The sequence below is a fragment of the Trichosurus vulpecula genome, chromosome 3, assembly GCF_011100635.1.
Source record: "Trichosurus vulpecula isolate mTriVul1 chromosome 3, mTriVul1.pri, whole genome shotgun sequence".
In the NCBI taxonomy this organism is placed as follows: Eukaryota; Metazoa; Chordata; class Mammalia; order Diprotodontia; family Phalangeridae; genus Trichosurus; species Trichosurus vulpecula.
The window spans coordinates 34780872-34797989 of NC_050575.1; the positions used below are offsets into that span (position 1 = coordinate 34780872).

Genomic DNA, 17118 nt, shown 5'->3' on the forward strand with positions numbered 1-17118 from the left:
AGCTAGACTAACTAGACTAGATCAGAACTAAGATCAGAACTAGGGTACCACACACACACACACACACACACACACACACACACACACATACATACATACATAGAGGATTAATAATAATAATATTAATAGCTAACATTTATTTAGGGCTTTTAGATTTGCAAAGTACTTTACAGATATCTCCTTTTTATTCTCACAGCATCCTTGGGATGATCTTGAGGAAACTCGAGGCAGACAGAAATAAAGTGGCTTGCCTAGGTTCATACAATTTTTAGGTGTCCAAGGCTGAATTTACCTCAAGTCTTTCTGAGTCTAGCTCTCTCTCTACTGCACCACTTAAGCTTCATTTAACTGCCCTAATAAGAAAAAAATATGGAATACAGTACTTAATCCTGAACTGACGTTTAAATACTTTGGCCACATAATGAGCCCCCTAGACTCATGAGAAAAAAACCCTAATCCTGGGAAAGTTTGAAGGCAAAAGGAAAAGGGTACAGCAGAGGATGAGATGCATAATGTCATGGAAACAACAAATGTAAACTTGGTCGAGAGATAATGGAGGATAGAAAGTCTTGGTGTGTTGTGGTCCATGAGGTCATGATAAGACTTGGACACAACCGAATGACTGAACAACTACAATCCTGAACTATTTTTTAAAAGTTATCGACAGTCAAAATTGAGAAATTGACAACAGAAATAACGTTGAAAATAATGGTAACAATTTTATCTCAAAGTAATCAATGTAAATTAATTGCTACAAGAGGAATACCAAAAAAGATCCTTAATTAGCAAATATTTGACTTGCTAAGGTAGATATAGTTACCAAAGGTAACACTAGATTAGAATATGAACTCATTCATAAAAGTCTTATGAAGAAGGATGAGTTGCAGTTATGAACCATATTGTCTCATAAAACAGAGAGAAGCAGTGGAGGAAAAAAGTTCCTAAAAGGAAACTGTTCTGCCCAAGCTTGGGGCTGTTTTCTTGAGGGATAACCCTATGATCTATGCTACATGCATTTAAGGGGATGTGATTCTGATTAGCTGAGAATTTTTAGTGGCAACATTGCGTAAATGGAGAATGGACTTCAATTTATTTGAAGGACACTTTGAGAAAGGACTTTTAGAGAAGTAAGTCAAGAGAGAGGCAAGGTAGATTTTTGAATGGCAGAATGTAACCCTAGGGCCACAGACATGTAGGGAAAGTTGGCCCCTATCATGTCCCTTGACCATGAACAGCAGAAACCTTAGAGAGTAGACTCCTCCTTGGGGAGATCATTCTCCTGATATGAGCTGAGATTTTATCGTGTTCACAGTTAAAGACCTAATTTACTCTTGTGTATTCTTTGTTATATTATAATCTGTATAACTTTTCTGATTTCTATTTGTGGTGTTTTTAAAGGTTTAAGAAAATAAACTAGGCATTTGTGATAGTCTTTTGTGTAACCATCATTAGGTGGGAAGGGGCTAAGCTGGTGAAGGTAAGCCAAGAGATCCTCCCTCTTCTCTCCCTAGAAATCAGGGAAGAATTTTTGTTCTGAATCATACCCCTTTAGAATCATACCTCTAGACTACAGATACTTGATGTGGTCATTCTATAACAATACCTCTCTTGAAGATAAATGAGGGAAGGAAAGATGACCCAGCTTTTGAATCCTACCTGTTTTTCTTCCACACCCCCACCTAAACCGTTGGCCATGCTGACACACCCTCTTACTCTGCAGAAGTTGGCCTAGCTTATATCTTTCCATGCCACATGCAAGCTGAATCTTTATGTATTAGATTGTCCTTAATTGTCTATATCTGCCCTGAACAAGTAAAGTTTTCCCAGGGGCATTTAAAGATAAAAATAAAAGACTAAAAAACAGGAAAAAGCAAAAAAGAAAGAAGAAGATTTGCAAAAATCATTATAATAAACCTTTTCTCCATCAAAGTTAGTGGGACCACTATCCTTGGACCCTAATATCACAGTCTTAGATGTACTTATAGGAAAGTAAAAATGGCACTAAAGAGAACAAAGATGGGAACAGCAAGCAGATTTGACCAAGTCTATTTAGAGGAAATTTATGTAGATGGTGACATAATTATGAACATTAAGGTATTTATAAATAAGGATCTGAAGAAGAAGATGGTAAAGATATGGGAAAATTTTGGACCTTATTAATACTGTAAAGTATGACCTTATTAATACTGTAAAGTAACTACTAACCTTTATACTATCTCCCCAATTTATACAAAATATGAGAGTCATCTGTAGGTGAATTGAAGACACCCTGAATGAGGACATAAGTAGGGAGCAAGCATACTTTTCCAAGTGATATCCAACGGTGGACCACATGTTTTCTATTTCATAATTAACTGAAATATGTGAGCAGCCTGCAATATAAAACTAATGAGGAATCCCAAAGAAAAACAGGAGTAAATGATGTTATTAAGGATTTATGTGATAAGAGATATGAGCTGGTCATGTGGTCAGAATGAGGAATGACAGGTGATTAGCCAGAGGTCTCCTCTGCTACTCTGATAATGTTAGGAATGTGTACCCCTCATCAACATGACAAACTCATGGGAGTTATACAGGAAAGGCAAGTATGGATGGATTGTGATTTACATCATTGGAGGGAACTTCCAAATTGATAGGATCTCAAATGCATTTATGAGAAGAGAATCTTTAGGGAGGCATTTTGTTCAACCAAGCAAAATATTTAATCAACAGATAAAGACAGTAAGAACCTGTATTCTATACACATTTCAATCAATTCTGTGGCTGTAAAGATATCATCTTTAACATTAGTAAAAAGCTTTCTTGTTCTTTCATCACAACCTCTTTTTGTAGAGGGGAAAGTTGGCATATAGACTGACAGTCATTAGTAATCCTTCAGTTACCTTTCTTGTAACAAAGGTCAATATTTTCTTGGTTCAGTTCTTTGTAATTTAAGTTTCTGGTCCCTTTAATTTGGATAATCAAGAATAAGGTAGCTACAATCTTGAATCAACCTTAGTTGCCTCATATAATAGCATGAAATAGTGGAGGGGAAAACTGACTTTGAAGAAAACTTGGTGAACAACCCAATTAAGAAAAGTCATTGATGACATCTAAGTAGGAAACTGGAAGGAACACAGACAAAAGATTTGCAGCAGTTTTTAGAGCAATGTCTTTGCAGGTACAATGGAGCTATTACATTGGGACTTTAGCATTGCAATTCTGGATGTGCTTTTAGAGGAAGCAGATATGGCAAAGAAGAAAACAAAAGGGGTAAAAGTAGGTAGATTAGACCAAGTATGCATAGAAGAAGTCTATGCATGAGGTGACAAAATTTTGAGGGCATTGGAGGTTTGATTTTCAAGGATATCTGAAGGCTATTGAGAAAATATAACTTAAAATTTCATATACATACAGTTCCATATATATAAAATTTTTATAAGAATAATTTACATTTACAGTGAGGGCGTCCTTGACATAAGGACATTAGAAGGTGAAAAAGACAGATTTCTAAAAGCAATATTCTATACTAGCCCATATTTATACCATCCCATCATTAACTGACTGAATCAGTTTTTGACCATGAAAAACATCTGTCTTGGTAGAGCAAAATACTGCCTTAAAAGATTGTCTTCTAACAAAATGTCTCCCTCATGTATGTGAAAATTGTGCAAGATTCCTTGAAAGATTAAACAGAAAATAACCTTTTTCTGTCCTCTGATCATTAATATCTAGGGAGATATGTGCTTGCTCACCACTGTCATGGAAGGATTACAATGCAGGTTGCAAGTTAAAAAAGGAATTCCTATGGATTGTGAAATCCTCATAAAACTTTTGTATGTGGTTGGCATTGACCTAATTGCATCAAACCTTGCAAAACTTTTTGAATTAGATCATAGTCATTTAAAGAGTTTGGTCTAATTATCCACACATGAAAAAACAAAGGTGATGAATTCCTATTGTCCTGATTAACATAATAAGTTAAATGGGCAACATACAGTGTTTGTCTAATGGTATGTTTATTTTGAATGAACAGTGCAAATGGACAGTGAGTTAGGCCTACAGTTGAATGTAAGTAGAATTGTGGGGTGGATTGCCTTTAGGGAATTGCCTTTGGGTTCTTTTAATGACTCTCAAGCTTCTCCCTCAACCAAAGGACCATTAAAAAAATACTAAGGTACTTCCAAGTTATCTGGGCAGTCACAGAATGCTACATTCTCCAAAGAATTGGAGCTGAGGGCAATATAAAGTTGTACGTTGAGCACGAGTAAGCTGAGATACATAAAAACAAGGAATTACAAACGAAATGCTACGTAAAGGATTTCATCAAAGAAGTATGAGATTAAAAAAAGAAGAGATGGTCACACGGCAAAACTGAGAGATAACTGATGAATAGCCTGCAAGTTTTCTTGGTATCCTTGGGATATGAGGAGAACTGGCAGAGAGACCCCAGAAATTTAAGTGGACCCCTTGTAATAAAGAAGGACATAGATAAAAATAACATAGAATGGGTAAGCATGTATAAATTGTGACCTGCATTGTTTATGAATGCCCACATTGATTAGGGGACAGATCCATTTAAACACTTGAGTATGGTCTAACAATGCAAATTGCTGCTTTTCTGCAGTGTTAAAAGCACAACTTAATAAAAATGAACCTACAGTACTTTGAAAATGTAGCATAAACATCTTTTAGAATTTGAACTGTTTTTGCTTTAATTTTCCTTGTTTTTCTTTAGGTTTGGTTTGGAGGTTCCAGTAATCCTGAGAAATTCAGAAGAGATAGAATTCAACACCAGAGTATCCAAGAAGGAGATGAAGCAAGTCAAGAATCCTTTTGGCTTAGCGATCACTAATCCATCTTCAGCCTCAATTACAAGTTAGTGTTTATTTCTCACAAGTTCCCATGACTCCAGTCCCTTTCCCTTGGCCATTAACATCTTCTTTTATGCTCTTTCATACATTATATATGATTCTTAAATCTTAATTCATATTTAAAGTTCTTGGTGTTAGTAATTGATTGAAGAAGTGTGGCATAGTGAATAAAAGGGCTAGAAATGGCGTCATTAAGATTGAATTTATTCCTGCCATTGATGCTCATTAGCTATGCAGCCATGGGCAAGCCACTTGACCTTTTGAGCCTCCAGCAGCTCTAATCTACTAAGATATAGACCTACTAAGATCTACAATGATGAACAAGTTCCCATACCATTGAAGTAAAATTTTTGATGTATTTATTTATTTGTTGTGCTGCTGCCAGAAGGTAGTCTGATTATCCTTTCCCTAACCCATAAAATTTAGAGCTGGAAGGGATCAGAGAACCTAGGAATATAGGTTTAGAACTGGAGGAAATTATCCAGTTCAATCCATTGATATTGTAGATCAGGAAATCGAGGCCTAGGCAGGCTAAGTGAGTTTCCTGAGAACACACAGAAAAGAAGTGACAGAGTCAGTTTCCAAACCCAGGTCTTCTGACTCCAAGTCCATGCTGTCTTTCTTAGTTCTCATCTTCCTTGACCTTTCTAATATTTTTAATATTGTTAACCACCCTTACCTCTTGGACATACCTCCCTTTGCTTCTGTGACATTGCTTTCTCCTGGTTCTCCTTTTGCCTGACTGCTCTTTTTTAGTCTTCTTTGCTGTATCATCATCCAACTTCTCTCTACTCAGTGTGGGTATCCTCCAGGCCTCTCTTTACACTCTTTCCCTTGCTGATTTTATCTGCTGCCTCCTTGGATTCATTATCATCTCTGTGTAGAGGATTTCCAATACATAATCAACTCTAGTCTCTTTCCTGAACTACAATTTTGCATCATCAGCTCTCTGTTTGACATTTCCTTGGTGCCTTGCTGCCTCATAGGCATCTCAATCTCAGTATATCCAAAACAGAACTAATTATCTTCTCCCTTCAGCTTGCTTGTCTTCCAAGTACCTCTCTCCTCCCAAGTTTGTAATCTTGTTGTTATCCTGGACTCTTTCTTCCCATTAGTTACAAAATCCTATAGATTCTACTTCCACAACATTTCTTCAGTCCTTTTCACTACACTCCCACAGCTACCATCCTACTCAGAGCCTCATCACTTTTCACTGGTCTCCTATAAGAGCCTCTTAATTGGTCTGTCTGCATATATCCTTTCCCCTCTTCAGTCCATCTGCTACACAGCTGTCAAAATAATTTCCCTAAGACACATCTGATCAGGTCACTCATTCAGAAACTCTTAGGTTTTGCATTGCCCATAGAATAAAATACAAATTCTTTAGCATTGAAAGCCTTCAGTCTGCCTTTCCAGTCTTATTTCATGCTAATTGCTTTCATGCACTTTGTATTCTTTTGTGTTCTAGCCAAGTTGGCCTACTAGCTCCTCCTAAACTCCTTATCCCATTCTCTGCCCCCTTCATTTGTACAGTCTATCTACCATGCTTAGAATATGCTCCTTCCTCATATTGACCTCTCAGAATCCTTGTTTTCCTTCAAGTCTCAGCTTGGGTGCCAGTTTATCAGTGAAGCCTCCACAGATTACTCTCAAGAAAGTTAGAATTCTTAATTTCATTTATTTTCCTTGTACTCACTTGTGTACAGTATAAGCTTCTTTAGGATAGGAATTGTTTCATTTTTGTTTTTATATTCCCACTGCCTAGGACAGCCCCGAACATTATAGGCACTTAATGATTCCAGAATTGGATTGTCTTACATAGGTTCATTGGAATCTGTAATTTATAGTATTTAGATGCTCCTCATTTCTCCTTCCTCTTCCCCTACCCCTTCAAACAGGGCAAGAGTTTGCTTCCTTTTCTGGTTGGATGGCCAGAATAAAACAGTTAATGATTCCATGTCAGTGTCCTAGGAAGTGTCAAGTGGAGTTGTGTTGTTCAACATTTTTATCAATGGCTTGGATAAAGTTAAATTATCAAATTTGGAAATGACAGAAAGCTGGGAGAGATAACTTCTCCATGTATAGTTTCTTCCATTATAGTCTGTTGTGCTTATCAGAAATGAGCAAAATCAAATCAACAGATATTTATTGAGTGCATATCAGATGTCGTGTTGTATCATAAAATACCAGATCTGAAAGTTAGGTAAGAATAGTTTATGTGATGGTTTTACCGAAAATGAAAAGAAGATAATAGAGAGCCATCAGAGGTAGTCCTAATATCTCTTTAAAAGTGAGAGGTGTGGGATGTGGTAGTGTTTTATGGTAGATTAAAACAATATGGTATAAAAGTCCTTCACTCATTTCTTATTCTGATGCTTCATCACGAAATGTATGTGATTCCAGGTTCTCAAAGGCTATATTATGGAGCACACGCTCTGGTTATTTTAACTAAACTGAAAAGGCTTAATCCTGTTTGCCTCAGTTTCCTCATCTGTAAAGTGAACTACAGAAGGAAATGGCAAACCACTCCAGAATAAAGTGTTGGACATGACTGAAACGACTGAACAGCAAAAAGAAAAGGCTTCAGGTATGGCCCCACAGAGTGTGTCTGTAATTAGAAGATCAAACTAGCAAAGTTCAGAGAAAGTCGGCCTCAGAGCAATTGATATTTTTTCTGTCAAAGCAACTTATGAAAGTTCGTTTTTTTTGTTTTTGTTTTTTTTTTTTACCAAATCATGGAATGGTTACATTTTACATCAATGGAGGTGAAATCATATATCCTGATAAATTCAGATTAGAGACAATGAGGAATTGGGACAATTTTAGAGGGAGGTGGTCTCATTAATAACATTAGCATGCTAAAGGCAATTGTTTAATGTAAGATTGTGCTAAATACAAAGATTTAAACAGTAGTTTACTTCCATAGAAGTATTTACTGGATATTAAGGAAATCTTAAACTTGTACTATTTTATAATATTTGAAAATCAGGGCTAATCAAAATTAATTTTTATTTAATGTTCCTGAGTATAGTACATCACAAAAAGAAGTTTTTAAAAAACTTTAAACACAGTGGGGTTCCTTTTTTTTTCTTATTTTGAATTGTGGCTTTGTGAGTGGAGCACATAAAGATAGTTTCTGTTTGGGTTCTGTCACTGATTAATTCTGGTCATTTGGAAAATCTTTACCTATCAGTTTTGCTCTCTGTAAAATGGGAAGGAAAAGCTTATTCTCCTCAGGCATAGAGAATGAAGAGAAGACTAGAGACTTGAGGTGGCAGGAAAGTTTCACTCAAGAGATTTAAAGTTGTTTTTACTTGCAACCCCTCCTGTATTATTGTGATAGTTTGTAAAAGTTAACATGAGAAATCACTAAATTAATATAGTCAATGTGGTACAATGTACGTGTGCTAGATATGGAAACAGAAGACTTGGGTTGAAATTTATTTATTGTTTTTGTGATCTTGGGCAAGTCATTGAAACTAGATGACCTCTAAGGTCTTTTCCAGTTCTAAATCTATCATCTACTGTTATAACTTGTTTCTCATATAGGATAAAATTTTTAAAAGAACTTTTCCTGAAATATTTATAAGATAGTTAAAAATTTTTTTGAAAGTTTATTTGTGAAACTGTATATAACAAATTAAGAATGATGGATCTGTTTTCTCCTTTATATATTTATTTCAGGTCAGGGGTTGCATTAGATAACCTCAGAGATCATATGTAACTCTTATGACTGTGAAATGAGAATGAACAGATACGACTCACAGCAGTATTACATATGCTAAAGCAAAGGGGACAACATAAAATGAATATTGGGACCACATAGCATTAAAATTAATACATTTCTTAGCATGTCAAGGGTGAAGCAAAAAGGAGCTTTGTGATAATTCTCTTGCCTAGCTTAAGGAGTAAAATCAAGAATGCAGTTTATTCCATAGACATGAATAGACATTGAAGCAGTACAGACATGAAAAGCTTATCATAATGGATATTTCCAAACGCAAGTCCAGCAAAAATTACAAGCCAGTTCAAATTTACATTGTGTTTAACAGTTTTTTAGTCTTTTTGTTCATACCATCTCCCTTGACTTCCTGCATTAAAGCATTTCGGACATCAGTCACAATCACTAGACCATCAAAAAATAAACATGGCTTTTTCTCCCCCCTGGTCACAGTGAATGGATGAATAAAAAAGCATTTATTAAGCTCTTAGTATATGCAAAGCACTGAGCCAATAATAATAAGGAGGCTTCAGCTGCAAGCCAGATAGAAAAGCTCCCTGGTCCTTAGGGTACAGTGGCAAAGCAGAATATAATTTGTCTTTTTTTGTATCATTTTAATAATCGTTAGCAAATGTTTTTGAATGTCTATTGCAAGTAGTATGTGAGTCCAAAACTTGGCCTCTACCCTAATGTGTCTTATGTGGCCTCATTGGGGACATACAACATATACATGAAAAGCTATGTAACAGATAACTGTTAACTGAGTGATACAGACATTGAGTGCTCATAGAGAGGGAATCTAGAAGCAGTAACTACATTCTGATGATCTGACCTTCTTCTGCCTAATAGTATTCATTTGTAATTGAGACCCTGCAAAATTCAGATATTTATCAAGGTCCAAATATGGTCTTCATGCCAGCCATTAAGAAATGAATCTTTTTGTCAAAGTCTTAAAGAAAGAGCTCTCGCATTAACCTGATAACATACTTCAGCGCTTCAGTGAATCCATGTTCTTAGTGATGTGGGTACTTTGGAAATCGTGGTGTTCTATGACCTGCAGCTATCTAGTGTAGAATTAATATTTGTTTGAAAAACTTTGTGTATGTGTCAGGGATTGTTGAAAGTACTAGGTAGTTTACCAAATGGAATCTAGTCTGCTCATTTCCTCCCATTCAATTAGTTCATTGTTGTTTCGTGCAAGTTATATATAATGTTGGACTAATGCAAGGGGATTCCCAGCCACCGAATGTCATTCTGGACTACAGGTATTCACTTAAATTTTTCCAGTGTGTATTGGAAAGACAAATCCCTTTTCAAGGATTATAGATCTCGTTGAAGAAGTTTTGTAGTGTTCTAGGGCTTAATACAATTAGTTGCCATCTAAAGGATAGAAATTACCAGAACATATGTAAATTTAAAGCAGATTAGTACAAAATTGTTAAATGCAGAGAAGTTTGGGAGGAAAAGCATTAGCACATGGGGGAATCAAGAAAGTCTTCCTGAAGGTGATGGTACTTGAGCTGCATCATAAAGTACTCTTCCTTTCATTTAAGGTAGTTTAGGGCAGAGGTGAGGAGGCAGTGCATCCCAGAAATGGCCAACACAAATCTCCCACAGAAGCAGAAGATGGAATGTCATGTGGGAGGAAAAGAGAGAAAGCTGGTATGGCTGGCTGACGTGGGAGTGGGGGAGGGGGAGAAATATCCAGGGAAGCTGAAAAGATAAGTTGAGGACAGAGTGTAAAGAACTTTAAAAGCCGAAAAGAAAAATTTACATTTAATTCTAGAGCAGTGAGAGAGGAGACAGGTGTTAAGGTTGATGAATTTATTTTTAAAAATATTTTGATAACTATTTAAATGTAATTGATTTTCTTTGGAAACCTCTGTATTTTATGCATTGAAACATTATTCTAAGAAGCACTTCACCAGGCTGCCAGAGCAGGCTACGAAAAGATTAAGAACCTCTGTCCTCATGGCCAGAGAAAACCCTGCAGTTGACTGAGGAGGGGAGTCACAGGGTGAGATCTGGCTTAAGGAAAATTATTTTGGCAGCAGCGTGTAAGATGGAATGAGGAGGTGAGAGACTTGAAGTAGGGAGACCATTAGGAGGTTGTTGTAATAATTTAGGTGAGAGGGAATGAGGCCTTGAACCAAAGTGGCAACTGTGAGTGGGAAGAAGGGATTGTGAGGGTTGGATTCAAAAGATGTTGGAGAGTAGAAATGGCAAGATATGTTAACTGATATGTGAAATGAGGGAGAGTGGGCATTGAGGATATTGCCAAGATTACGAACCTGGGATCTGGAAAAGATCTGATGTATTTAGCATAAATAGAGAAGTTTAGAAGAGGTAAGGTTTTAGGGAGAAAAATAATGAGTTTGGTTTTGGACATTGGGTTTGAGATATCTCTAGGACATTCAGTTTGAAATGTTCAATAGATCATGTGGGACTGAAGCTTAGGGGAAAGAGTAGAGATGTATACAGATATATGTACGTGTGTATATATATAAATGCACAAATATTCACTCTATACATATACATGCACATGCACGTATATCTGTATGTCCATAATTTCCATGTAAAGATAATAGTTAAATCCATGGGAATTAATGTGGTTCCTGCAAGTATAGAGGGAGCAGAGAAGAGGGCCTAGAACAGAGCTGTGGGGAATAACTAGATTGAGGAGTGGTCTGGTAATAGGGTAACCATATCGTGAAAACTCAGAGAGGATAGTCAGAATAAGGATGAGGACTGAGAAGCAACCATCAGTTTGGCAACTAAATACACTTCATTGGTGTACCCTGACAAAGGAGTGTTGGACTCAGGGTACAGATTGAGACATATTTTGCATAAGGCCAATACAGTTTGTTTTGCTTGACTGCATATTTGTAACAAGGATTTCTTTTTCAAGTCAAGAAAAGGCGGGAGGGGGGGGTAAGGCATATTTTTTCAAATGCAAAAGTATTAATTGAAAAATCATTAGCACAGAGAAAGTGTTATGAAACTTTATGGATGCTTCTATCATTCCTATGTTAAAGCAGAATAACAAGAAATCTTAACCGCGGCAACTGTTCTCCAAGGTCAAAAAAATCTTACCTGGAATTTTGGACTTTTGGCTGCATTACAGCTGTCCTTCTAGAGACACAGTTTGACTTTAGACCACAGTGTGGCACTGTAGGCTTCATTTTTATTACACAGCAATCTCAGGAGAAATGCGTACGCTCTTGAAATAATGTTATGTCAGTTGTAAAATTTTTGTTGTATTGTCTGTTGGTGATAGGGAATATATATATGAGTTATATTTTTCTTTTTTATGCAGCCATCCATAAGGATATAATAGCTTAGAGGGTGGTGTTAAAATGCATTTCCAGTATTTGGAGGAAGGCTCTTTCAGTTCAACAGGCTACAGATGTCATTAGCAGGCCTTAAAACAATAATTTCAGTGCTTATGGTACAGGAAGTACCAAGACTTGTGGAATTTACCATTTCTTCATTCAAACATTTAAACAAGTGAAGTAGCCTAAATTAAGATTCCCTACACATTTAGCATTAATAATATGTAACTAAAAGCTTGGTCTTAATGTTACTTATTATCAGACAGTAATATTGACAAGAATTTTTTTAACCTCAGTCTTTTAAGTACTTTCCAGGAAACCCCTAAACAGTGAGAAGCTCTACTGGCTAACAAGCCCCAAGAGAACATTCTAGAAATTTGTTTGGAGTTTATAGCTGATCCCTCCCCCAGCCCGCCTTCCTACAAGTTGGACATTCCTACTAATTCTAGAAGGATTTTTTTTTTCAAACTGTTATCAGTACCAGATACACAGGGAGAAAAAACCTAGATTAGCTAGCCCCAGTTTATGACATGTAGTAAGATAGACAACCTAGAGCATCAGTATAACTCTTTATATCTTTCTTTCTATCTGCCTGTCTGTCTATCTGTGTGTCTGTCTCTGGCAAACTCTCTCCTCTAGGGTCACCTATTTCCAAGTGGCCTCATTAAGTACCCAGCAGCCTACATTGGACACCATGCCCTAGAGGAACATCCATCCCAAACTTTCCTTCTCCAGATTGGTTTCTGCCCCTTCCAGAACATTCATTTCAGTAAGGCCTCAGCCAAGCTTCACTTCCCTTTCCAACCATTTTTTTAAAAAACCTCTGACAATTACTTTTCCAAAGAATGTACCCTTTCCTTCCCCACTCACTTTCTATTCCTCAAGTTCTAAAATCATGAACCAGAATCAAACCATCTCCTCCATTGTTCTGAATGGAGTGTGTCAAATTACTACCCTATGGCCATTTCTGTAACCAAACAGTCCCAGCCACCGCTTTCTTGTGTACTTTGTTTCCCTCTTTAGAAGGTAAACTTCTAGAGGGCAGAAACTGTCTTTGCAGTCAGCACTTAATTCATGCTTTTTTATTCATTCATTCACAAACAGTACAAATGAGCAATGGTTGAACCCAGATTTAAAGGAGGGCAAGATTTCTTTCAGAAAATTTCCACCTTCTCCCAGAAACAAAAGCCCATTTTTTTTAACACTAACATTCTACCACAGTTGCCAAAGAATTGAAAATTAAGTGTCACATAGAGGACAGTAGAGAGGAGCATAAACAGGTTTTATCAGGCCGTAGCATATAACTAAAAAGGACTCTCTAAGAACAGGAGTAACACATGTCAGAAAAATGTGTCGTTGAAAAAAAAGATGAGCTAGTCACATGTTGAGGGTAAGCAACAATACAATATCAGTAGACAGATTTCTCCACTTATATCCTGGCAACATCAGGAAAGTAAAAAAGGCTTCTGGAACGAAGGATGAGCCCCTCTGTGGTGAGCTTACGAGAGAACAGGGGCAGAAATCGCACTGGACAAATAGGCGTGAATGGATTGTAAGCTGCCTCATTGGTAGGACTTTGTTAATAGCTGAGATTACAGTTGTCTTTGCCTGTCAGCACCCACTAAGGCTTTATGTGATTGATGTCCTGTATTCTCATAAAATGTCCCTTTAGCGTCCCAGGGAGATACCTACTTCCTGAATTACATTTACCTCGCTCATTGAATGTTAGTGACTATACATTTTGCAAGGAGAAAATAGAAAAGTTTTCTGTTTTTCTCTCAGGTAATTTAATTTGGTAATAATACCTTTCGTCTCTACTAGGTAATTCAATACAGTTATCTTTTTCATTGCAAAAGACTGGAGATCTGTTTGTTTTGTGAATAGTAAAGGGTAAGTGGGCCCTTTCTGAAATATATACTGGCTGGCTCCAGCCACTAAAAAAAAACAAACATAATTTTTAAAAGTAAACTTTCAGAACAGAAAACCAACTGTCTTTTTTTATTCTACCTATCCAAAGATACCTCCCTTTTGATTCTGGAAATTTCTATCATATTGGATGAAATATCAAAGGCAGAGGAAGTATTGCCACTAGACTACAGTTAATTAACACTTTGGTCCTTAAGGAGATGAACTGCTAAGTTCCATTGGTATGAATCAAGGTGTGTCTTAGGTACCACTGTGAAGCTCAATATGGATCTTGTATAAGAGAGCCTCCAAAAAAGTTAATGCAGCCTTAGGCTACATTAATTCCCTCTCTAGCTTAAGGATATTCTCACCTGACCCTACCATCCCAAGCTATTATCTTATATTATTCTTTTTTTTCCCCACAAACTCCTAGAAAAAGCTGTCTTTACGTTCTTCTTCCAAGTCCTTTCTCTCACTTCTTAACCCCTAGTAATCTGTCTTCTGACCTCATCACTCAATGGAAACTCTCTCCAAGTTAATAATGTTTGTTTAATTGGCAAATCTGATAGTCTTTTCTCAGTTCTCATCCTTCTTGATGTCTATACAGCATTAGCGTTTCTCCTGGATACTCCTCTGTGGGTTTTCCTGATATTGCTCTCTTGGTTCCCTAACCTCTTCTCAGTCTCCTTTGATAGATTATCATACAGGTTATCCCCTAGTTATGTGTATACACCAAGACTGTATGCTGGGTCTTTTCTCTACATACATGCTCTTTCTTTGTGACCTAATTAGCTATTATGGTTTCAATTGTTATTCAGATGACTCCCAGATGTATATATATCCATCCCTGGCCACTTTCCTGAACTTCAATCCTACATCATCAACTGACTTTTGACCATTTTGAACTGGAATGTCCACGGGCATCTCAAACTCAACATGCCCAAAACTGTATTCAATTACATTTCTCCCAAAAACCCATACTCCTTCTGAACTTCCCTATTTTTGTTGAGTATACTAACATTCTTTCAGTTACCCAGGTTCATAGCCTTAGATCTGTGTTCAACTCCACATTCTTCCTCACTTCACATATGGAATCAGTGGCCAAATCTTGTCAATTTTACTCCTGCAACATCTCTTTCATTTATCGCTTTTCCACCTGCACAGCTACCACCTTTGTTCACACCCTCATTACCTCTCACCTGGACTATTGTCACCTCCCTCTCAAGTAATCTCTTCCCTCTCCTTCTACCACGCAGCTACTAAATTGATTTTCCTAAAGCATAAATCTGACCATGTCACTTAACTTTCTCTGTAAACCCCAGTTACTCCTGTTACTACTAGGATTAAATACAAGCTCCTGTTTTGCATTCAAAGCCCTTTATAACTTGGTTCCATTGTACTTTTCCAACCTTATGTATTGCTCCTCTGCACATAGTCCGTGACCCTATTAAACTGGCTTTCTTGCTATCCCTCACATCAGATATTCCATTTCTTGTTTCTGCTTTCCCCATGCCTAGAATCCCTCTTCTCCTCACCTCTGCCTCTTACAATTCCAAATTTCCTTCAAAGCTTAGCGCATGTATCATCTCCTACATGAGGAGATATGATACACTTTCTGCTGCTGCTACTTCCTCCCCTCAAAATTACTTTGCACTTAATATTTTGTATACCAAATTCCACAGATATTGCTTTATGGCAGTGAGATATAGAATAAAGTGGTCTCTAAAGAATTAAAAATTAATCCCACATAGACAACAATGGAAAAGCTCATGGTAGATGTAATCAGGTTGCAGCATATGATGAGTGAGGAACTCCTAAGAACAGGAATAAAAGACATTATCATAGAATTGTACGACAGGAAGAGAAGATGGGCTGGTCGTATAGCAATGTTGAAGGATGATAGCGGAGATGCCCCTATTGTTCCACTGGTATTCCGTTGATGTTAGGAGAAAATGATAAAGGCCCCTAATATATTGGGTCATCTCGCTTTCGTGAATTTATGGGAAGATTGACAAGATTCACACAGGATAAGCAGGCCTGGATGGATTGCAGTCTGTATCATTGGAGAGAACTTCTAAGTCCACAAGATCACAGATCCATTTAAGCATATTTTCTACATATACTTCAGTGTTTCTTTAGAAACTCTGGCAGATCCTTATCCAAACCCACTTTGACTGGCAAGTTGGGTTCCCAGAACAAGCCTTGCTACATCTCTTACTCAGGGTTCTAGACGGTACTCCTGGAAGATTATAGAGCTGTTTCAACAATCTGACTAGCAACTGTTGTGAGGGTAAAAGACCAACACAAGCCCAACAACAAGAATGCTGCCAAAGCCCAGGTTCTTTTAATCTGCTTTAGTAAGGAAAGTGATGTTAAGGAGTTGACAAGTTTGCTTTAATTCAGCATACAAATACCATTCACTTAGTTCAGGGGAAAAAGTCAGCACCTTGAACTTCAGAGCAAAATACAAACAAATTACAAACATTGACAGACAGACCTTGTCTGATTCAAATCCCAATACATAGTTACCAGAGTTTAACAAAGTCCCAACATCCGGGTTTACGAGCTGGAGGGCTCTTAGCTACAGCTGCCCGGAGTCTCCACACCACCAAGAGTGAGAGCCCTGTGCAAATGTCTCTGTCTTCTCTTCTTATAGCATTTCAGACGTCATCAAACGTCATCTAAATGACCACGACTTAGGATCCTATGATTGGCTCTTGAGTTACCACCTCCCCTTAGTTAGCCCCACCTTGGGCCCCACCTTAGTTACCAATCCACACCACATAGGTTTAGCACCTAATAATAGGGGTTTGGGCCTGGGGCTTAGCACCTAGTAAGACTCAATGAAATATACTGAGTTAATCAAAGGAGACAAAAGCCAAACTCTTCAAGGGTACTTGGTTGAACTGAGTGCTAAGAGCCCATTTTGCTTAGCAACACAAGAGCTCTAGTAGAAGGGATTTTAGGACTTGGAGTTGACTAGCAGCCAATCCCTTCACCCTTAGGTGAGAAGTTAAACTGATTTGCCTTGGAGCTTGAGAACTAGTTCTGGGACTCAAGAGGGTAGAAAGGTGTTGGAACTCTTTGCTCTTTCTCTTCCACTAAAGGACCTCCCCTGTACTCCACTGCACTCTCACCTAGACTCATAGGTTTAGTTCTGTAAAATTCTTCTACATCCCTGCAACAACTTAAGGAAACCTAGATTTACTCCAACATATAAGGAATCCAGCTGAAATTTCAGACAAAATCTCTTAGTGTCCCTTTCTAACCAGGGCACACCAAAACTCTGGGCTGTACCTCTCACTGA

The 17118-nt window shown here is 37.5% G+C and overlaps 1 protein-coding gene across 2 annotated transcripts in view; it reads left to right on the top strand.

The window, feature by feature from the left end:
- The window catches only part of CGRRF1 (cell growth regulator with ring finger domain 1), a 55833-nt gene that overhangs the window by 18038 nt on the left and 20677 nt on the right, over window positions 1-17118 (top strand). For both annotated transcript variants that reach the window (XM_036752252.1, XM_036752253.1), the window contains exon 2: window positions 4718-4857. In XM_036752252.1, coding sequence (XP_036608147.1) covers window positions 4718-4857 — 140 coding nt within the window. The remainder of the gene's footprint in view (window positions 1-4717; window positions 4858-17118) is intronic.